Source organism: Dysidea avara, chromosome 5 (assembly GCF_963678975.1).
Source record: "Dysidea avara chromosome 5, odDysAvar1.4, whole genome shotgun sequence".
In the NCBI taxonomy this organism is placed as follows: Eukaryota; Metazoa; Porifera; class Demospongiae; order Dictyoceratida; family Dysideidae; genus Dysidea; species Dysidea avara.
Window position 1 is genome coordinate 12,154,146 of NC_089276.1, and position 23,701 is coordinate 12,177,846.

The window sequence follows — 23,701 nt, forward strand, 5'->3', positions numbered from 1 at the left end:
CCTGCAAAGCCATTTTAACTACAGTAACTGTAACTTACAGTAAATAGCAACCTCGATAGCAACTGTTCAAGGGTGAAGCTTGCTCGTTCATATCAGAGACGACAGCAATCTTGCTAGCCAATGCTCTTAGCTACCCACTGGCAGCAACAAACGTTTAGCTAATATAGCCGTGTCGAGCATGCTAGCGCTTTTCAGGTGATAGAACAAATCAAATGATTGAAAATAGTGGCTATTCATTACAACAATATATCAGTCTGTACCATAGGCGGTGGAAGGGGGGGGGGGGGGGGGGGGGCTAGGGGCCTGAAGCCCCCCTCGGTTTATTGAGGGGGGGCAGACTATTACGTCGAAATTATCCTTTTTGGAGTGGGGCTGAAAACCGTGATAAAGATCGATAGAGTATAGTCACTCTAATAAAGCAGTCACAGTATTAGAGGAACTCACGTAATATCGGACGGGCTCCAAAATCGGACGCAATTACTCGAGCTACAACAGGATTTTTTTTTTTTAAGATGTATTTGAGATTTTTTTTTTAACAATACAAATTACTCGACAACTAAACTACAAACACAATTAATTACAACAGGGGTTTGGGGAAAGGAAAATCAGAGTCCTCACACTGCAAAGCCCAGTACCGTAAAATTATACGGGCATTGTTCGTCCATAAAGAAACTGAAAGTTGTTGTAACAAATGTTTACTAGCCTGTTTGGTTGATGCACCACTTCTGGCTGTAGTGCGTTCAGCGATGGTACGAAGGGTCTGAAGCGCAAATGGTGACCACAAAGTTTCTACAACAAGTGGGACAAAGTCACACCCTGCCTCCTCTACAGCATCTTGATGTCTCTGGTCCTTGGCTAACTCACCTGCTGCAGCAGCTACCCCAGCACAAGAAGAAAAAGAAATGTGAGAAGACCGGGTAGTGCTACGAACAGACACATCAAAATAAGCTGGACGACCATGCTGAAAGTCAGACTGGTACACATCACCTGGGCGAGAATTATCTTCATAAGAAACACGTTGTTCCTTCAAAACTCCTAAGTGACTCTGGGACAAAGCATGACAAACAATGTCAACTAGAGCATCATGGCGACGAATTCTCATATGGCGTTAGATAGTTCTCCTGAGTGATTCACAGGAATTTTTGAACAACTCATATGGCATTAGATAGTTCAAAGCTGTGGGACTTTGGGCACCAAGTATCAGCTTTCTCGGCTTCTTTGTCAGGTGGCAGCAGTCCTGCAAAGTCGTTTCCGATTAATACGTATAATCGGAAAAAACAGTCAATTCATGGACACTCACCGTGTACATATCAGACTTGCATTCGATCAACAGTTTTCTACCTTAAAGTAGTAGAGTAACTCATCTACTTTCTAAATATTCCTGGTTTATTTAATCAAATCCTTTTAATCACGAATTACAAATCAAATAAAATGAGATGTCACTGGAGTAATAATCGCACTATGAATTTGTAAAAGTATACGGTGAACATTTCCCGTTAACGTATCTCAAACAACGTATACTTAATCAAGTTTTTGCATCAAGTCCTCCCATGCAATATAAATACACGACATACGAGTCCATCTCACTGTGGACTCTTGCACATCTCTATAGAAATCTTATTAAAGTGCATGGTTGTGTCTAGCTAGCTAAATATACTGCTACACTGCTGTTTCTGCAGCTAATCGACCCTACAACCTACGCTCAGCATGCAATTTTACCTCTTTTTTTTTCCCGGGCTAGATGTGATGTCCTTTCCTACCACCCCCAGCACAAGAGGCAAACGTGCTGGACAAGAACTGAAAAACGGGACATCTAAAAGTCCCTAGGGCCATTTGCTAGGCCCATTTCCGGGGAAGCATCTGGTGATCTAAACGAGATGGAGCGGCTTCCACGGATGCACATCGTCACTGACCTCAACAAGGAGAAAGACAGGGTACAGCGAATCCACGCCAAAATACTACTGTACGATAAAGCACTACGTCTGGAAAGGAGCTCAGCAAGCCGGTGATAAAATGTGATGGCTTCCTTCCCCATGCCCCCAGTTGTGGCAAACACCAATGAAGTAAAGGATGCAAACTCCACCTCACGGACACGGTCACCATACTCCCTCTTCTTCTGCATCTCATGACGCCTATACACAGATGGTATCGAAACATTGTGGTAGCTTTGTGCGTTTGGGTGAAAAACCCTTACATCGAAAAAGGCACTTTACCGCCGCCCCCAAAATCCGTGTGCATGAATGTAATTTTACCTAGTTTCTTCTTCCACAGCTCTCACGGATTAACTCTTGATCCAAATTTTAATCGGCTAGCAACATGTCACACATCAGCACTGCAGTGTTGGAGATCCGCTAAACCACAGCAGGCATTAAAAGGAATGCGTAGTAGCATGTGCCTCATCATCTTGACAATCTCCTTAGTATCATAGGTCTAATCTCCAATCACTATCAGCTCACTATTCACAACCTTTTGCAGTGAGCATTAAAAGGAATACTTCATTTATTAAACCTCTTGCACGTCTTCTTTCAAGAACACCTCACTCAACACCTGTCGTAGTATGTTATCACCTTGACTTGATATAATCACGATGCGTACAGCCTCATTTTACTGACACCTTCCCTCCAACTCACATTTGAACTCGCGATCACGTGATAGTGGGCATTTAATGGAATTTTAAGTTTCTTTGTCCTCTGATGTTAGTAATAGCGAAATAACAAGAAATTGTATCTGCAGCGAAGATATTCATATAAAAATCTGCATGGTAGCGTTGTGAAAAATCGTCGCGCGTAGAATAACGTGACTTGCAACATTTACTGACGGTGCAGTGGCGGATCCAGGATGGGACATTTGGGGCAAATGCCCCCCCCCCTCCTTCAAGAAATTGCATACAAGATCGATATACTCTAATAGAGCAGTCAATTACTCTAATAAAGCAGTCACAATGTTCATGAGGCAGTGTAGCTTACCTATGAAGCTACAAATAGGATTTTATTTTACATAACAGACGTGATATAGTAGGTAAGGATAACTAGCTATTATTGTTGTGACCTTTTTTTTTTTTTTTTGGTCTTCAACTGGTTTTCAGCAAGTTTTTTTGGTCTTCAACTGTTTTTCAGAAAGGTGCCCCCCCTCTTTCGAAACTCTGGATCCGCCCCTGCGGTGGGGCCTGGAAAGCTGACGGTGGGGCACAGGCCCCAGTGTAGCTACGCCACTGCCGAAAACCCGCGATAACATCAGCTCTCACAAGCTTTCAACCTTTAGAGCCTTGCACACGGAATTCAAAAAGCATGCACGATCATGAAAGCATCGATTCATGTGCGTGCATGCCTTAGGCCACTCCAAATAAATTCTCTGTTTCCGTCCTGGATTCAAGCATATTTGTATGCGGGCGTTCCATTTCCATTATTTCATTATAAGATTGGCAGCTTTTCAAGCCATTATTTGCCTGGCATAATCATAAAAAGCTGCATAAAAGCCGGCATGCTTAAGCTTGTTCCTTCCCTTTTAAGTTGCAAAAATAACACAAACGTGAAGTTTGTGCTGACTTGATAGCACTGCTAACACGTGAGCTGACCCTGTTTCGAGATAGCTTTTACTGAGCCTGTCAGCATGCAAAAATAATGGAAGAATACGGAATAATGGAATATTTAGAGCTGACAGTAATTAGATGCGGGCGGTGGATGGGAAACAGAGAATTTATTTGGAGTGGCCTTAATTATACCTCTTCCAGTCTGGTTCGTAAAATAGACCTGCTAAACACCTAGCTTGCTAAGCAAGAACTTCCGGTCCGGTCCGGTCCGTAAAATAGACACCCCCGGGCTCGCCTTACATCCTCGTCGTCTTCGTGACTTGAAGCTAACAGGAAGCCGGTATTGTGTTAATGTGTGATAATTAATACATAGCCATAAAGAGTTAACAGGTATGCTATACCAAATGTATTGCTCGGGTTTCATGTATCGCAAAGTGTCAATTTTCACCTTGAGACGATATCGTTGCTAGCTATAGTACCTGCTATTCGTTGGTCGTTTGTACATCTCCGAAATGGACGACGTTTACAGCAACATGTCTGCAGACACTGGGCCGGTGAAGGGACAAGACTTCGAAACAGTTGAGCTAAGCAACTTCCCAGCTATGAATGGTGAGGCAGTGTACGAAGACCGCTTCATATCCTTCCATAATATAACCTACACTGTGGAACAACGTGTGTGTTTCAAGAAGCGACCGCCTACAGTTATCCTAAACGACGTCAGGTATCCGCAGGCAATATTACTGTGATGTTATAATAGAGTTAGCTATAATTAACGTAGCTAATGTTTAGTTGTCAGTGCCTATGAGGCATATAATGATCTTCTCAGTTATGTAAACAGTAAACTGTGTATAACTGTATATAGTTTGCATCCTATATTTTAACTGACTTGAGATGTCAATTATTGGCTTAGTTCAACATATCAATACAGATAATAATGCATTAAAAACTTCCTTTGCCCTATAAACATAGATTTTACAATATCAATATGCCTTAGCACTTGCTCCCATGTTTAGTACACATGATAGGATTATGATGTAGCTATAGCTATGAATCTCCCTCTGACCTATATATGAGGGGTCCGACACGAAGACCTTAGATTCAATATTTGCAAAATTTTAGCAGGGATTTGGGATTTTGACCAGGATTTAATGTATTTCAAATAGTTTGAAATACATTGAAATAAACCACTAGAGTTGTGCAAAGTATTTAATTACAGAATAGCAGTGCAAGATCTACTAAATTTGAAGAATTCTGAATTATATTTTGGCTTTTTCTTCTTCAATATCTGTTTAACATTATGAATATTCTATTAGAATAGTTTCAACTGCTACAGTTGACTGCTCTATTAGAGTATCTCGATCTTGTACAAAGAATAAACGGAGAATTGAGGAATAGAAAACAAAAATTTATGGAATTTTAGGAAAGTTAAGGATTTAAAGATTCGTTCAGCCTTAGAGATTTAAAGGATTTTATCCAAGATTTAAGGATTTGAATCCTGCTTAATGCTAGATTCCATACATGTCGGACCCCTCGCCTATATAGCTATATAGTGTATATGTAGTACTGATGATGGATGATACATGTATTCTACTCTATGTCTCTGTTCTAGTGGAATGATGAAGGTTGGGTTACATGCTATTATGGGACCTACAGGAAGTGGAAAGACATCGTAAGTTTGAGTAATACATACTGTAGACTATACATAACATAATAATAGCCTTTATGTAGACTATACATAACATAATAATAGCCTTTATGTTCTAAAAAGGTGTTATTTAGAAAGACTTCATTGTTGCTTTATGGCAACTTGTGAAATTTAGCAGTTTTCTTGTTGGAACCCATGACTATGAAACCTTAACTGTGGCCTTTCAAGCTGAAGCCAATATGCGTGTAAACCCATACATGTACAGATTACTGTACATGTACATTTACTTTGTAGCTTTGACTGTGACTCTTGTAACAACTTTCCAACTTAAAATAGTGTTGTTTATCAAAGTCACTCACACACACAACAAAGAACTTTTTTTTTGAGCATACCTCACTGTTATGCGATTTTCAGTATTATACAGTATGCTTGCTACAATTTTTTTTTTTAAATTTTTTTCGATGGAATTTTCTACTGACTGCCTGACTAATGCCTTCAGGACTCAATAACAGCTAACTGTTTGACATCTCTTCAGCCTGACAGGTGCCTTTAGTCATACCTCAGTACTTACAATGCATGCCCCACAATGGAAACCATCATGTGGCGCTACCATGAGTCGACACTTTGAACTGTCAACAGAGATTAATGGGACCAAAGGAGGACACTGGTAAATTCATGTGACTGGATTGATTGCAGAGATCCTTCTCGTGGTATTCTTCATTTGTAATGCTGTGTAATGGGCTGGGCATAGCTGAAAACAAAGCATAATGACCACTTCACTATATTTCAGTAATTGATAGTTTGGGCACGCATTTAGACGAAAACAATTAGCCTTGCACCATTCTTCTAATGTAGTATGCACAGGTTCACTAGTCAATTATAAATTTTAAATTCGAGTAAGAATCAAAGAGTACTAAATGTCCAGTAGTATATCTTCAGATGTATGCGACCTCCCTTGTTTTTTTAATTAGAAAATGGTATGTATAGAATGCTTTGATGTTTCAATTAATTTGAAGTTTATTATTTACTAAGAAACTTGACCACAAGTCTTTTAGTAGTAAGAGACTTGTGACTTGTGGTTACCAAACAAACAAACAATCACATGTAACTACAAATTCACTAGCCAAAACCAAAAGTTCAAAGTGCGTCAGTAACCTAGTTAGAACTAGGCAAGTTGTAGTTAAAGTTTATAATTATGTTACTTGCATTACCAAAGTCCATTTTGGGAACCATCACAGGTTGAGCAAGCATTGTACCACTAGACACTTTGGCATCAGTATCAGTATCCATTTTAGGTTGACCAGACACAGTATCACTAGGATTAAGAGACACTTTGTCTTCAGTTTCACTATCCTCCATTTTTGTCTTCTTAGTCATCAGTCCTTGATTAAGAACATTAGAAGACAACTCCTTCAGCTTGTCAGGAGATCTTTTGTATACTCGGACACCTCCTGTTGATCTATGGCCCGTCCTCTCCATTATAGTGGCTTCGTCTACCTGTGCTTCATATAACTGTGTAGTAGTGGTAGCACGCAGAGAATGATTGGTAAAATATCCAGGGATTCCTGCTGTTGTCATAAGTTTAGGAACCACTTGTGCTAATTTACAGTGGCCTAATGGGGCTTTCTTAAACCAGCACTCTCCTACAGGATTTTGTAAAGGAGCAAGGTAAAAGGCACCATCGGGTCGATCTCTGGGACAATGTGAGTTGTACAGCTTGTAAAGTCGTACCAAGCATCTTCTTTGTTCACATGATGTATCACTTCCTTTGGAACACACTTACGATTATGCAAGCCAGCTTGGTTAGTCTTGGAAATATCTTCTTTATAGTGCAGATATGGAGAGCAACCAGGTCGATTTACCAGCTTGATTTGTGATGGGTTATGATGTAACCTTCTGTGCTCTTCACCAGACCTTAGTGTAAAACAAAACCCTATCATGTATACTAATGTATTAGATAAAACTTCCGGTGTATGGTCACCAAGCAAGCCATTTTCCCACAACACCTCTTCCATTTCAATAGTTATAACATTAGCTTTCTTCTTTTCTACATAATTTCCTGTAGCATTAAGCCATTTAAGTTCAGCATCGAGAACTGCATGCTCGAACTTCTGCAAACTCAAATTGTTCAAATATATTTACATCTTGGCCAGCTTACTGCAAAGCTCTCTGTACAGCACAACATGCCTGGTACAAACTGTCAGGACTGTATTAGCTCCCATTAGATTTGTGCACTTCTAATATAAACCTCTGAAGCCAAAACACAACATCTGTTATTTTCATTTTAGTTATGTCACTGAGCAAGTGGCAGCCAGTTTCAGCAGGTAAGATAGTTTCTGCACGGCATACAGACCACTGTCGCCAAAGGTTTAGTGCCCAACTTGTATTTGCTTGCATTTTTTTAGGCACACGAGATTGCTTTACACTTTCAACATCCATCGGAGAAAAGGGCACTCCAAACCAGCCTGTTGAACACACTGAGCGTAGTTCTGTTACATCACCTTCATCAGGTCACAAAGATACCCTCGCCACCTGCTGCTGCTGCTGCTGCTGCTGCTGCTGCTGCTGCTGCTGCTGCTGCTGCTGCTGCTGCTGCTGCTGCTGCTGCTGCTGCTGCTGCTGCTGCTGCTGCTGCTGCTGCTGCTGCTGCTGCTGCTGCTGCTGCTGCTGCTGCTGCTGCTGCTGCTGCTGCTGCTGCTGCTGCTGCTGCTGCTGCTGCTGCTGCTGCTGCTGCTGCTGCTGCTGCTGCTGCTGCTGCTGCTGCTGCTGCTGCTGCTGCTGCTGCTGCTGCTGCTGCTGCTGCTGCTGCTGCTGCTGCTGCTGCTGCTGCTGCTGCTGCTGCTGCTGCTGCTGCTGCTGCTGCTGCTGCTGCTGCTGCTGCTGCTGCTGCTGCTGCTGCTGCTGCTGCTGCTGCTGCTGCTGCTGCTGCTGCTGCTGCTGCTGCTGCTGCTGCTGCTGCTGCTGCTGCTGCTGCTGCTGCTGCTGCTGCTGCTGCTGCTGCTGCTGCTGCTGCTGCTGCTGCTGCTGCTGCTGCTGCTGCTGCTGCTGCTGCTGCTGCTGCTGCTGCTGCTGCTGCTGCTGCTGCTGCTGCTGCTGCTGCTGCTGCTGCTGCTGCTGCTGCTGCTGCTGCTGCTGCTGCTGCTGCTGCTGCTGCTGCTGCTGCTGCTGCTGCTGCTGCTGCTGCTGCTGCTGCTGCTGCTGCTGCTGCTGCTGCTGCTGCTGCTGCTGCTGCTGCTGCTGCTGCTGCTGCTGCTGCTGCTGCTGCTGCGATGCTCGAATTGTTGCGATGCTTCTAATAACAACCTATCAAGTTCTTCGTCTTCATTCTTCATAATAGCTTCTTCAGTAACTGTCGCTCTTTCTACGAGTACTGGTCCTTCAACATAATCTTCAAAGTTAGCACTCTCCACCACAGACGGATCAAACTTAAACCCAGAAAGTGCTCTCTGGAGCACAGCGGGACTAGCTACGGGTCGCTCTCGCTCCATTTTCTAAAACACTAAGACGCTTCAACTAGCACCTTTGAAGTATAAACGCCTCGGAGTCAGTGTTAGAATACAATAAAAACCTCGGCTCCGCCTTGGTTTTCATTGCATCATTCTAACACCTCCTCCTCAGACGTTTATACTTCGAAGATGCTAGTTTGGAGCGTCTTACTATAACTTAAAAGTCCTATATTTTTCTTGTACTTCTGGAATAGATTGCACTACTTGATAGTGGACAAATTTGTATGGAAAGTCTTTGTGTGCGCAATTGTATATTTTTTTATAATTTAATTTAACCTCTAACATTACATAAACTTTTATTGTGTTTAATTTTGGCAGTTAAAATTTAGAATGTTTATAATTTTGCGTTTTCACTGTTACACTGCAAGTAGCATAACAATATTATACTTTTAGAACCCTCACAAAATTTCTGTATGTGTAGCATCAAGAGTTGTAGCAATGCTCTTGATGATTAGATAGTATTGCATGCTTCCTTTACTGTAGACTGCTTGACATTCTGGCCGACCGCAAGGCTAAGAAGGGACTATTGGGACATGTTCTTATTAATGGTAGGAGACAACCACATAACTTCAAGTGTGCCTCAGCCTATGTAGTCCAGGTTAGTAGTGTGTTGTGTGTGTGTGTGTGTGTGTGTGTGTGTGTGTGTGTGTGTGTGTGTGTGTGTGTGTGTGTGTGTGTGTGTGTGTGTGTGTGTGTGTGTGTGTGTGTGTGTGTGTGTGTGCACCGAGCATGGTTGATGGTTTATATTCATAGGATGATATTGTAGTGGGAACACTTTCTGTAAAGGAGAACCTCATGTTTTCTGCTGCCTTGCGACTACCACCATCATACAGTTGGTTAGAACGGAAGGAGAAGGTTGACACAGTGATCGATGAGCTGGGGTTGCAGAAAGTTGCCAAAAGTCGGGTATGTACATATTTATAAGTTGTTACACAGCTTGTACCAACATGCACACACTATATATATGCACAAACACACACATCACTACATATCACACGCACGCACGCACGCACACACACACACACACACACACACACACTACAGATCCATAGATGATTACATAATGCAGGTATTGCATGTCCAATAAAACGCATGTCACCATATGCCCACAGGTTGGCACAGAAGTGTTAAGAGGTGTTTCTGGTGGTGAGAGGAAGCGTACCAGTATTGGAATGGAACTTATCATATCACCCGACATTGTATTCCTGGATGAGCCCACTACTGGTCTAGACTCATCTACAGCAATATCAGTCATCAGACTGTTGAAGGAGTGAGTATACATACATCATTCTAGAGACTTGCAAAAAATGGGTACTAAATACTAGACCACATGGACAATTGTCAATAGGACTTTTACACCTTTTTGGGCACTTGTACATTAGCTACATTTAGCGATGTTACTAGCCTTTCTGTAGCATAGGATTTTCTATATATGGACTATATTTATATTGTACTCTGCGTGGGAGGATCAAAAGTGCCGTGCCACATACTGTAATTTCCATACAGTGCTAGCTATATAACTACTGTATAAGTCATTCAGTATAGTTATGTGCACAATTGGGCAAATACAGTACAATTATGTGAAAATTGAAGCGATTCAGGTACTTGAGATGAATGCTCCAAGCAAGAGGACCAAGAATACCACCTACATGTATGCATGCTTGTGTGTACGAAAAATACAGCACTCAGGAGGGGGTGTCTTGAGGCAATTGTACTGTATTTTTTTAAAACTTTTTGACACGCTCCCTCATGCTGTATTTTTCGTACACACACAACAGTACTTTAACTATAATGAAACTTTTGCTTAGATAGGCTGCTGAAACAGAATTGTATTGAATGGGAATTAACATTTAAATAGGAACCATTCCGATTAGGTACATTTAATGGGTTACTTATTAGTAAACCATAATTTTCACCATATATACTGTACAATACAGTTTAGTTATCAATTTAACAAATCAAGCTTGTAAGTAAGCATCTGCTAACTTAAAGCTTAGCATTAATTTTAAACCGCAAGAGCTTACCCCATGAATACCACTCAAGAGACTTTCATGCACAGCTTGACTTGGCGGCAATGTTATGGAACGCATGTTGCATCCTGTTATCAAACAACTAGGTAGTCTGAAAGTAAAGCATTGCATCTTGTAATGCTACTGCACTCTAGTGGTATATCTGTAATGTAAATGTTTATCGCAAGAAATGCATACGTGTAGTGTTGCAAGTTTTCTGAATAGGAATGTCATGTACATCCTGTTACAAAATTGAATAATTAAATTTGCCTTGTATTGTACATTGTGGTATCTCATTGATATGGCTTTAACATTATTGTAAGAAGATATATTATTGCTGAATGGCTAGAAGTGTATTGCAGCTATTGTTGCATCATTGCATATAATTATTGTGACCAAAACTGATTTGTAAAACTGAGTATAGATGGAAGAACTAGTTTGAACAGTTTTGGTGTATGATGATGAAGACATGCACAGTATTATGATGGAGTAATGCAGTACAGATTTTTTACAAGTCTTGACTAATATAAGTTGGAAGAGTGGGAGGGCCCTATTGAGTAGGCAAATAAAATTACTGTTAGCTACTGTAGGTTTAAGGGTGCTCTGTACAGTTGCGCGTATGGCTTCCCGTAAATTATGTTTTCTGCTATAACTTACGAACGGATTAAACTATTTTGCTAAACTCTTTTTATTTGCAATAAGCTATTACTACTTCACAGTTTAGTCCAAATCCCATGTATTAACTCACTGTAGAAGGCGAGTTATAAATTTTCGCTTCAAACTAGAACTAGTTCCACAGTTTGTGCCCTAGAGACTTGATTCTTTAAAATACATTATTGAAAACTGTACAAACAAACGTGCGTCTCTATTTTTGTCCTCTGGCTTCTCAGTCATCAGATACTCTTCTTCCGCTTTTGTGCTGGCACTAATCAGTCTTCTTTACCTCCATGCCATTTCTCGCCAGAAGGAGCTATCAAAAAATGACAAACGTTGTTTTAATGCATAAATATCATGGTTGCCCATCTGAAATTTTCATGCCTATCAGGTCTAAAATGACAAACTAGTTCTAATTTTAGTATCAAGGTGTAGAAACTGAGGCGGCCGCAGCTGTTCTATGGCCACAGTTATTGTTTCTTAATTGTGTAACCAGAAGATAATGGGTAAATTACGGATCGCTATATTCATTAGACCACGATGAAGAAGATACAACACTTACTTCGCTTCCTTCATGTATATCGCTCTTCTTTCTTCGTTTGTGGCAGGTTATTTCATCATAAAAGACATTTTCTCATTGGGTGCGCCGCGCGTTAAACAAGCCACAGACTAATTAGATAATTACTGGTGACCATGGGAATCCATTAGTAAACCCCAGCTGTACTAACCTCAGAAGCTATACGTGGAACTGTACAGAGCACCCTTAACCAAGTCCCTAGTTCCTGTTAGGTAATCCAAAGGCTACAGTACATGTTGCTGTCAGACCTTCAGTGCTGGCCACTGTAAAGCTCTAACTATACAACCAAGTACTAAAGATAATAAGAAATGCAGTTAAAATTATGTGATAAATAAATAAATAATTAAAGTTTGAGAAAACTACAAGGCCTACGAACTTGCACTAACTGGGGTTCGGATTGCTATCGAGATACTCTAATAGAGCAGTCAGTCACTTTACTGTGTAATAGAACACACACTTAATTGCCAGTAAAAGTCTAATTTCCATCCTAATAATAATTGGTCCTAACTATCCAGTTTACAAAAGCTAAGCTCTGTGTGTCCAGCTTGCAAACTTGATATACTCTAATAGAGCAGTCACTTACCTTAATATAGCAGGCAGTTTCATACTACGTGTGTTTTATTCTCTTGAACAGTAGTGTGGTAGCTACACACTATATATGCCTATACTTGGTTGTATGTGACGTGGTCCTAGTAATAATAACAATAATAAGATAATGTCCAAATTTCAGTAAGAAAAAAGCATTATAAAAATTTACGGTTTCTTTAAACACACGAGTAATTTACCGATTGTAATCAGTGGCTTATACTGTCGATTTAGGCTTGCACCATTATGCCAGATTTTTGCAGATCCTGTCACATATCTTGACTCTGAAATGGCACAGAGTAGTTTTAAAACCTTTGTTTAATTGAGGCAGATCTTGCAGTAGACCAAAAGATATGTGAGTTATGGGCATTTGTTTATGCCATATCAAAGCGATCATACATGATCGATCTTATTTCGTTTCTGTATGTAGTGAAGAATGTTTATATTTTTCAAATTCTTTTATTTATAATCTACATGGCAAATGTATGCTCTGGAAAAATTTTGGCCACATATGCTAATAGCTTTTGGATTTACAGTCCTACAAAGTAGTAACAACAGAAACAGCAAATTGCACAGCAAGTATGTATTAATAATGAAGTTTTATTTCATGAAGTGTGTGTCAAATCACACAACTCATCAAAAGTTACTCATCCATAATATATATAGTAGATTTCTCATTTAATGCATTGTCCTATATAGTATTTGTCAACTTTTCAATACCATTACTTAATACAAAACACATGTAGTTACAGTCATGTTGTGTTCATACAGTTTGAGTGGTGCTGGTAGGGTGATTGTGATGGCAATACACCAGCCTCGGTATGCCATCTTTAAACTGTTTGACTCACTAACACTTCTCTCTAATGGAGAGCTGGTCTACCATGGACCAACTGTAAATGCACTTGACTACTTCTCCAAACTTGGTAAGCAAACTGTAATCATTATAACTATTTAGAAATTTGCATGTTTTATCAGTAGTGTTAGTTTGATTCATAGAATTGTGAGTTGTTATAGCAACTAGCTACAGGGACGGATTTTAAACCTTTATTTTAGTTAAGCAATGGAATCAATATTAATTTTAGTTTAGTATATGAGTTTTAAAAATGTGATATAGATAATACTCTAATAATACAGTCAGTAAAAATTTATTCTTATAGAACAGTCACTTAGTAACAGTGAAAATCTTTAAGTTTCTAGTATTATATACTACAGCAGACCTTCAGTTATCTGACCCTCGTTTATCCGTACCTTCGTTTATCCGAAATCAGAAATTACTGTTTTATTAGAGTATTTTGAGTACAAGTGTATGTTCTATTAGAGTATTTCAACAGAGCTCTGTATATAAATTCAGTTATCCAAACTATTCACTTATCTGAACACTTTTACCAATGCCTGAGACACATTGGCATTCGGATAACCGAGGTTCCACTGTATTATAAACACAGTCTGAGTTGGGGATCATGAGGACTCTTTTAACAAAATTAGTTTAGTAAATGAGCTTAACTGCCAACCAAATAGAGATATATGCTTATACACACTTTTTACAAGCGTCACCAAATCTCAGCAGAGCATGTTGTTGTTGTACTCTTTTCTGTGCTTTGCAAGCATTATACAGTATGTTATGTCAGAGCATTACTTGTGCATACACACTATTGCTAATGGTAACTACTTGCATGATATGGCCCGTTGTTGTAGGTTATGTGTGTGAACAGCATAATAATCCAGCTGACTTCTTTCTTGATGTGATCAGTATGAATGAAAGTTCAGTGACCAGTGGTAAGTATATTGTGTATATATGTAGTACATTACTGAATCAAAAATCACCATATTATTTGTTACTACAGATTACAAAAATTAAAGCATTTGTGATATTGTATCGTATACTGTATGTGGACAAACATTCATTACTTCTTTAAAGCGCTTGCATGGGTGAAGATCTAATGAATATAAGTGCATGAAAGGGAAAATACAACACTGTTGATCACATGTGTAACATTTTAAATCACCAGAAGTAGCCAAAATGATGCTATCTGTTTGTTTTATGACCAAGCTTGTACTATATAGACTCTTACCAATTGTCTGGTGACTGAAAACCGAGTCTACAATATAAACACTCCAAACAAAGCCAACCAGAAAGCACTTTAAACCAGTTAAAGCACCACCATGCTTCTGCAATATGAAAAAATAGCACTCTGGTGTGGTCTCGAGCCGAATACAGCACTCAGCTTTGTCTCATGCTATATTATCTCTCACCCATGCCCTCGTACTATTTTTTCCATATTGTACTCGCGGCAGTGCTTTAAAACTAGTATATATAGCATTCAAGGGTTTGAAATTCGTATATTATTTGTATACATAATATTTATATAAATCTCACTACATTATACCCTCTTGCAGACCCAGACAAGAATGCTCCACTCACAACTTACTACAAGCAGAGTAGTGCGATTAAGGAGCTACACAGTCACCTGGAGCCCATGTTGACTAAGGCCTTCAATGAACCAAGAGGCATATCCCCTCAATACAACACTCATTTCCCATGGCAGGTGAGGACCACTGTGTGCTCATGGTTTTTACATCTGCACCTAACATTTGTGACCAGCTGAGCAAAAACTGGGTGTTTTTGCACATTCCTCAAATTCTCTGTTATCTATTGCAACTAAGGAGTGGACAGGTAACGTTTTAGCCTATTGTGAAGAACAGTCTTGGAATTATAGTACTAGAGAGTTGGAACAGGAATAAATACAGCAACAATATGGCAAATAAATTACAGGTGTAGCTTTGTATTAGTGCATACCAAATGAAAAATTTTATGTATATATATATAGCACCCATATTTTTACTCTGTTTACATTGTTATTGCAAAGCAGAATTGTACAAAAATGGCCGGTTTTCACACAGTGGGTCACATTTGTTAGTAGAAAATGCATGGAGAGTGATTTACATGTATGATTAGTTTTGTGTTATTTAAGAAAAGTTATTACTGTGTTGCACTCACAGTTGTTGATGGTCTCCATAAGAACTCTGACTAACATTATCAGAAACCCACTACTAGCTATGTTGCAGGTATGGTATGCATATATATGCCATACAGGATCTGTTGCTGCATACATGCTTAATGCTGTGTGTGTATTTTCATAAAGAAATAACAAGATGTCGCTCACACTTCGTGACTTGTTGCATCTACAGTATGGAACATGTATATATACATACAGAGGTATACTTTGGCAAATAGCAAGCTAAATTGCATTTGGCAAAATAAACTTTGGGGAGTACAAGCTTAATCTTTAGCTATGAAGATGCTAATCTCAGGTGCTACAAGTATTTGGTGGGTTATATTTTGGTGAATTTGTAGCAAATCTCCAAATTTACCACCAAAGTTTCCCTCTGTATGGTACTAGATATGTCGTCACCTTGGTACCAACCCCAAAATTGTCCTGATTGTATAATAGTGTCCTGATTTTCTGGATCGGTCATTCTTAGGGATATATACGTACTTTAAGACCGCATAAATGCATTCATTTTGGGGTGTCCTCATAACAAGTACGTACAATGAGGCTATACTAGAGTCAAACATTTTGTATATCCACAGGTCATCATTATGGCATTGTTCGCAGCAATTGTTGGGGTAATATTTTTTCAAGTTGACAACTCCTTTGTTGGGGTACAAGACAGGTTGGTATACAGTGTGTGGTCTCCTACAACTTAGAGGGCTATTTCACAAACTACCTATGTACAGTGTTCTGTTTAACAAGTACCGTACAAGTTCCTTGCTTTTAAACCTTTCTATGACAGACATTTTAGTACTAAAAATTTTGTCTCATATTTCTCCTGTCTTTAAGCCAGACATACAGAATATTAGCATTAAATTCTTGATTCTTCTTATTCTAAAGTGAATCCACTGTATTTGCTTAACCTAGAAAAGCATTTGGCAGTGAAGAATGTATTGGACACATTGTCCATTGCTCTTCAAGAAGTGTACTATGTGATGTGTGTTGTGTACTCTTTGTTAATATTCTACTCCTAAAACAGTGATCTTTGAATTGCCATGTTGTACAGACAGTGAAACCAAACAACATGGAATCAAATGATTTTCAAATTTACTGTTATATATAGGAGATTGTCCTTTCTGATGATATAATTACTATTGTTAATTGAATGTACGTATATAGAACTCTGTAGGGGCCTCAATAATTACCCTTTATAATGAGGATATGAATATGTGCAGCGTAGCATACTTTAAAGAATAAATTTTAAAGTTCCTCTTGATATTTCAGAATTGGAGCTTTTTTCTTTGTCATTATGAACCTGGTGTTTGGAAACTTAAACTCAATTGAGTTGTTCATCAAAGAGAAAGTTCTGTTTAAGTAAGTACAATATTAAAACTTACTCTTACAGTTATTATAAACTATTTTATACCACTTGACAGACATGAGAACATCAGTGGGTATTACCGTGTGTCAGCTTACTACTTGGCCAAAGTGATATGTGATGTTATACCACTGAGAGTACTACCTACTATAGTATTTGGTGCAATCTCATACTGGATGGTAGGTAAGTGCTGGCTAACAATTGTTACACATCACATGGATGTACAAACATCGTGTAGCATATTATTAGAAGTACAGTTATTACAGCTGTAAAGTTAGCTAATTTCATTAGCTATATCAATACGTAATTGGTAGCAGTAGATTTCTGTTTACAAAATTTTTTCTTGTACTACAGTGCAGCATAAGCATAAAATGTGACTGGATTTTGGAAAAATGATCCAACTTGCACATTAGAAGTTTCAAGATAAACGGTTTTAAAGAATTCAACTTGGCATAACTCGCCATGGATATCAAGCACGCGTATCAAGAGATACATCAATCTATTGCCTTTCAGACCACTTCCAGTACTTGTAGCTGTTTTGTAGAGTTACCCGCCAAATAAGATAGAAAATCTGAGCAGTAGGACGAGCGAAGTAGTATCACAAGTGCTCACAAAGGGGTGGGGGGTGGCATGGTGGGCAAGATGGAGGCAGACCACAGTCCAGGTACAAGATTACAGGGCTTTGCTAGCTTCTTAGTGGCTGATATGCAGTAAAATCAATGTCTGGCCAACAACATCAGGCCATCTGTTAGCAAACCACTAATTCTTGCCAAGACAGGCCCTTCACAAAGCCAGAAACTACCATTCAAGCACCCAGAAAAGATGTCTGTTAAAACCAGCCCCAATTAGTATGAGGGTCAAAACTTGTAGTATGATAGTACAGCTATCCACTGCCAGTGGTGTTAGTTTTTATTTTGCCTGATGTACAATTTGGATCGGTTTTGCATAATCTGGTCATGAAATGACTAAATGGTTACAATAATAACAATACCTTCTCTGGTGACAAAAATACAATGCTGTATCCAGTTATTGTCCTTGTTGTAGTTGCCAATGATTGTTCACAATACTGTGAAGTACTTTATAACACACCTCATTGGAATATGAAGAAACACCTGCACATTCGTTCTCTAACACACAATAGGGAATTGCCACTTCATCACTATTCACTAAGTTGTTTTATACCTTAAGGTGACTAAATTTAGCGATTTTAGCAATTTTGGTTTTTTTGCTAAATTTAGTACTCACTAAACCTGCAAAATTTATCTTAATTCATTACATCAATTCACAAATTCATAAAATCGTTAAATTTTCTATGCGCTAATTTCGCTAATATACAAAATCACTAAATTTAGTGTATCACTAAATTTAGTCACCTTAAGGTATTTAAATGATACAGTAGACCCTTGGTTAAAGCCATTATTCAGGCTATAACAATAGCATCCAGATGAGTGCATTGTTAAAATGAAGCCATACAGAGCTTTGTTTTAGTGCACTAATAGAACATACACTTAGTATAATAAAACTTATACATACTCTCAAAATACTCTACTACCATTTTTATTTCAGATGAAACAAATCTACTGCACTTACGTAGTATATATCAGTACAGCCCATGACATGAGGTGTCCTATTGCAGTTAGTATTTATGTCCAGTTATATTAAATATCCTCTTATTATTAGTGTATATAAAATTATTTTACTTTTGTTTGTAATACAAATTTATTTACACAGGTCTGGAGGCTCAAGCATCCAACTTCTTCATATACTTGTTAACACTGGTATTGACATCAGTGGCTGCCTCTGGTGTGGCCTTCGTGTTCAGTGCATTAGTGGATGTGTTTGCTCTGGCTAATATCATGACAGCATTTACCTATGTGATCATGATGGTATACTAGTTTGTGTGTGGCGTGTAGTTTTGTATGCCTACATTGTCCTCTGTGTATGCATGTACGGGTGAGCGGTAATGCATATATAAACCGGTAAGGCATGGCACATCCTCCTGTGAGGTACAAGCTGATACAGGAAGGTTTGCCTACACTTACTCTTAGAACCTGAGTATATAGTGCATAGGTGGACAGTGTATTTCAATGGGTTGGTGAACTTGGTGTAACCATGTGCATGGAAGCCAAATAATTATTTTTGCTTATTGTGCGTGCATGCGTGTGTGCAGTGGGTGTGTATGTACGTAATAGATTTGTATTGTGTGTAAAGATTACAAATTTTGCATTTCACTTACTACTGTAAACACCAAATCAATAGATTTGCTATAAAGTATAATTTATATAAGTGTTTATTTTATTGTGATTTTAATTGTGCAGGTGTTTGCAGGATATCTGATCAACCTCAACAGCCTTGAAAACTGGCTATCCTGGCTGCAGTACATCAGTATCTTCAGATATTCATTACATGTGTGTTGTGCTATAGCTGCTTGTAGCGTCACTTGTGTAACAGGATAAAAACTTTGACAAATTTGAAAAAATATATATTGGCAGTTGCATGCATAGCCAGCCTTTCACAAATACCAGGGGGTCCAGCAGTCACCAACAGAAATGTTCTTTCACCAGGGCTAACTGTGACAGAGTTAGCTCCATGCAGTACCCAGGACTTAGGCTGGGCTCGGTTCATGGTTTAGCTATATACCACTGTTTATTGACTATATAAATCAGATTTGTGTTGCCAGAATGCAAAGAACAAAATGTTTCTAACCAAACTGCCCTGCTAGTAATGTTGCACTGTAGAAATGACTTGAGGGGTAAGTAATGACCTTAAAACTTTGTAGATCAGCTCTGAGATTATTTCTGAAAGATAAAATATCAACATCCCTGAAAATTATAGATATTTTTAAAATTAGAAGTTCACAATCACAACATGTAACAGATGTTTGCAGAATTTTACAGAAATTGAAGGTATATGGGAGAAAGGTGAATTTAAAATGTGGGCATTTTAAAAATTTCATAGACAATTTTTTCTATACACTCAAAATAACAGCTGTAATATTTGTACTTCAGCCAACAATCTATAAACTATTTTACAGTGGAACCTGCACAGTTTGGACACCTAGCTAGGGTTCTGATTATTGGGAGTCCTGTTTTGTCAGCTTGTGCACTAAAGTTGTAGCTACTGATATACAAAATGTGTCCTCAATTTTGGGTGCCCATATATTATATACATTACAAAAATCCTCACTATATACAAGCTTGAACTACTGTATTACATAGTGTTATCTTATCAAATTGTTGTCAATGGGTATATAGCACATGCATTTTTATTATTTAGTGGAGGTTTATAAATCAGATTAGTGCATGCATTTGAAGTACTGTTTGTAATGTGTACAATAGGCACTGACTGGGAATGAGCTAGCAGACAGGGTGTTTTGTGATAAAATGTCCACTTTTGATGAACTCACAAATGAGACAGTTTTGATGTGGTTAGCGTACATGTCTGTGGTGTGTGCATAATGTATAGTTATGTGCATTTTATGAAAATCATCCAGTCATTGTTTCCTTTTTAGTCAAGTGTATACAATATTTTCTCTATTCAGGCATTTTCATGAGACTACTTTATGATGTTACATACTAAATGCTTCACAGTACAGCAAAGTAGTGAAGTTTATAAATCCTGTTGTATTTTATAGAAGCTACTCCATAAGTAAATTACATTTTAATATTGATTATCTTACTGCACAGCAATATCCACACACGATGTTAGAGATGTGAAATCTATAGTTTACTATTCTTCCTGTATCTATAATGTCACTACTTTGTGTCTTCTAGTATCTATAATGTATTTGGCTACACAATACCCAGTACATTTAATATTAATGTAAGGTGTTATTGTTTCTTTTGTAGCAATGCTTCTAGAACTATTGATGGTAATCAGTTTCTGGATGATCAGAATTACAGTGAAAATGACCTGTGGATAAATGAACTAGCACTATTTTTGTTCACCATATTCTTCTTCGTAGTAGCTTACATCATCCTGCGGCTAATAAAGAAAGATAAATAGCTTTATTATTAATATATTTGTACTGTTGATTCATTGCAATGTATATTAACATTGTGTACCATACGCATGTGGTGCATACTATATACTGTACACATACAGTATCATGAATTATACATATATATATATAACATATTCTATAAAATAGACACTGTTAGGGGGCACAGGAGACCTGAGGATGGCAAGAAGTTTTAGATTAAAACTGATTATTCCACTAGAAGAAGTATGGAACTCATGTTATACAAGTTATATTCTTCCTCACTACTTAAGTTACGTATATGGCTTGTTAGTTAGATGTCTTCTGATATTTGAAATTAGACTCCCTATAACTAATACATGTTTGAATATGAGGGGCATTTTTGATAGTTATTAAATCTATACTTATGCTTTGAAAAGCATGTGTGTTCAGTGCTTTCAAAATCAAAATGGTTGATATAATTTGTATTCAGTATCAATTGAACATTCTGTTAGATTATTGACTGCTCAACAATAATTCAAACATATTTACACCACTTTATTCACAGTGCACATACCTGTATTATAACTTGTTTTCTATTCACCCATCAATTGACTTTCTGTATACTTCAAAACAGTCTTATAAATTCCAGCCTGTGTTTGGCATGAATATTGTAAGTCCAAGGAGGGGGACAGGCAACTTGAGGCAAGAAAAAAGCCCCTTGGTCCCCCTCACTATGTGATCATGTATGGGATACACTTGGAAGGTTTTCTGTTGCATGTGCTGACTGTTCTATTAGAGTATTTTATAGAGTAACTCGATCTTGTATAAATGATTCTTTTTGTTTTGATGATTGGATGAGTAAGGGAAGGGGGAGGGGAGCCCATCCCTTTTGGATTCACCACTTAGTTGTTTTTAAGAGTTAAAGCATTATCAAACAGTATGGTAGTACTGTTTAAGTAGAGATTCCCCGAAAATGATGCGCGCCGCCTAAAATGCTGCCTTTAAAAATCATCCTAGAGACACCTTACACCACGAAAATCACCTTTATGGAATAATATTAGTCCATCTAACATGAAGTACAGCATTAAAAACAAGAAAACACTTACCAGTGACCGGATATAGAATTTTAAAAATCTCCAAAACTGAGAAAAACCGAGTTTGTGTTATGTAATAAAACAAGCTACCAAACTAATTACAAGAAGCTAAACCACATACAAGCTACACCTACTTAGAGTAAGCCACCAATGTTTATTTATTTATTTATTTAAAACTTTATGGTGTAAACACACCAAAGGCCTGAAGGTAACTTGTACCAACAGCCTTGTACATTACCCTATATTACTTATTTACATATTTATTTACATACATACATACATACGTACAGTTGCTAAGGAGAGTTTAGATTGAAGGTGGGTGGCTGTAACTGATAAATTCTTGAGAAAGAAGTTAAGTAACATGTACAGTTGCTCTTATCGTCAAAGTTAATAACTTAATGATCATTGGTAGTAATAGGAGTCATTACATATGATTCTGTGCTGCTGGACCTTTCAATTGTGCCAAAGAGACTCTTGTTGACATAAATGTTGTTTCCTCTTAGCTTGACAAAATTCTTGTCAGTGCCATTCTGAGCTAATTGCCACCTTGTTCTCAGATAGACTGCTTCGATTGCTCTTTCTTCTCTGGTCATGACAGGTTTGATTAGAATTGGTCTTGGTACTGAGGATCTTTTAGATAAGACAGATGTTGCATCAAAAGTGCGAAGAAATTTAATTAATATAGGTCTGGGTTTTGGATTGGAGGTATTGTATTTTCCTAGTCGATGGAAATCCCTAATAGATGACTTAGAGAGAGCAGGATCAATATTAGTCAGCACATTTTGCATGGCTTCCATGTCATGTTTTAGTCTAGTGGCTCGTGAACTGTTTGGTTGGGATTCTTTAATTCCATACATGACCACATTAAACAGTTTATCAGATTTTGCCTTGGGAGGTTCAACAAGACCTGAGGAAGGAGTACGAAGGTGATTATGATTACTTATTGGAGTTTCAGAAGTTGTGATGGAGTGGTTAGCTTCTATTAAATTCGGAGTTTTGGAAGTTGAGTTAGACGTGATAGAGTTGTTGGATTCCAAGCTAGAAATTTTTTCAGTCGAAGACTCAACAAGTTGTTTTAGGATGTTAATTTCATCTCTTTGATGTGTAAAAATGCAGTGACAACAGCGGTAAGGTTCTTTCGATTCATTACTAAGGATATCAAATAAGGTTGAAGATAGTCCACTGCATTTAGGTGGGGACTATTCTACGGAACGGAACGGAACGGAACGGAACGGAATGATGGACTAAACCACGGAACGGAACGCTTTCTCAAATTGAAGCTTGCAACTTACCATTGCTGAAACTTCCCTTATAAGTTAGCAGTGGCATCTCCAGTGGGTGATTAAACATAAGATAAAAAGAATTAACGGATCGATTGTGGGTTTTTGTTGGTTGTCATTAGTAACGAAGTATTATTGTGGGATGAGCTGTATCAGTGATGTTCATCCATACGGAAGGGAACTTTATGTGAGCTGTTTTTCTTATTTAGACTTTAGAAAACAGTCTGGACCGGTCTTTCAAGTCATAAGTCAGTGTATAAATAAAGCAAGCAGGAAGATACTGGTAACAGGAAAGAGCCAGCTGAATTAAAACTTGAAGAATTTTGTGCAGTGTGTGAGGAGCAAATATTTTGGCAGACCGCAAGGAGGGTACATTCTGCAAACATCACTGAAGTGTATGCATGGAGTTATTTATATATTAACAGCTGGTGCAGTGGACTAATGCCGTATTCAATAGTGAGCTGATTTTATCTGTTGCACAATTCAAAGA

General features: G+C 38.3%; 1 protein-coding gene across 2 annotated transcripts; it reads left to right on the forward strand.

Moving 5' to 3' along the window:
• The first annotated feature begins 3,813 nt into the window (after positions 1-3,813).
• On the forward strand, positions 3,814-20,939 carry LOC136257046 (broad substrate specificity ATP-binding cassette transporter ABCG2-like). Of its 2 annotated transcripts, XM_066050162.1 has the most exons (17): positions 3,814-3,919; positions 4,000-4,250; positions 5,139-5,198; positions 9,164-9,278; positions 9,434-9,586; positions 9,793-9,950; positions 13,277-13,428; positions 14,201-14,281; positions 14,903-15,051; positions 15,506-15,571; positions 16,098-16,180; positions 16,783-16,872; positions 16,935-17,059; positions 18,608-18,762; positions 19,195-19,284; positions 20,215-20,303; positions 20,725-20,939. In XM_066050162.1, exons 2-17 carry the CDS (start codon positions 4,042-4,044, stop codon positions 20,879-20,881), a joined length of 1,932 nt encoding a protein of 643 aa, XP_065906234.1. In that variant the 5' UTR covers positions 3,814-3,919; positions 4,000-4,041; the 3' UTR covers positions 20,882-20,939. The 2 variants fall into 2 exon arrangements, with proteins under 2 accessions (XP_065906234.1, XP_065906233.1); XM_066050161.1 differs by lacking the exon at positions 3,814-3,919 and having other exon boundaries at positions 3,963-4,250.
• Positions 20,940-23,701: the final 2,762 nt, after the last annotated feature.

Excerpts from the sequence above, each read along its gene's own strand:
- LOC136257046 (XM_066050162.1), top strand. The coding sequence starts at position 4,042 with ATGGACGACGTTTACAGCAACATGTCTGCAGACACTGGGCCGGTGAAG. Across the intron at positions 15,052-15,505 it reads ACACTCATTTCCCATGGCAG|TTGTTGATGGTCTCCATAAG; the intron begins GTGAGGACCACT and ends TTGCACTCACAG. Across the intron at positions 17,060-18,607 it reads AATCTCATACTGGATGGTAG|GTCTGGAGGCTCAAGCATCC; the intron begins GTAAGTGCTGGC and ends TTATTTACACAG.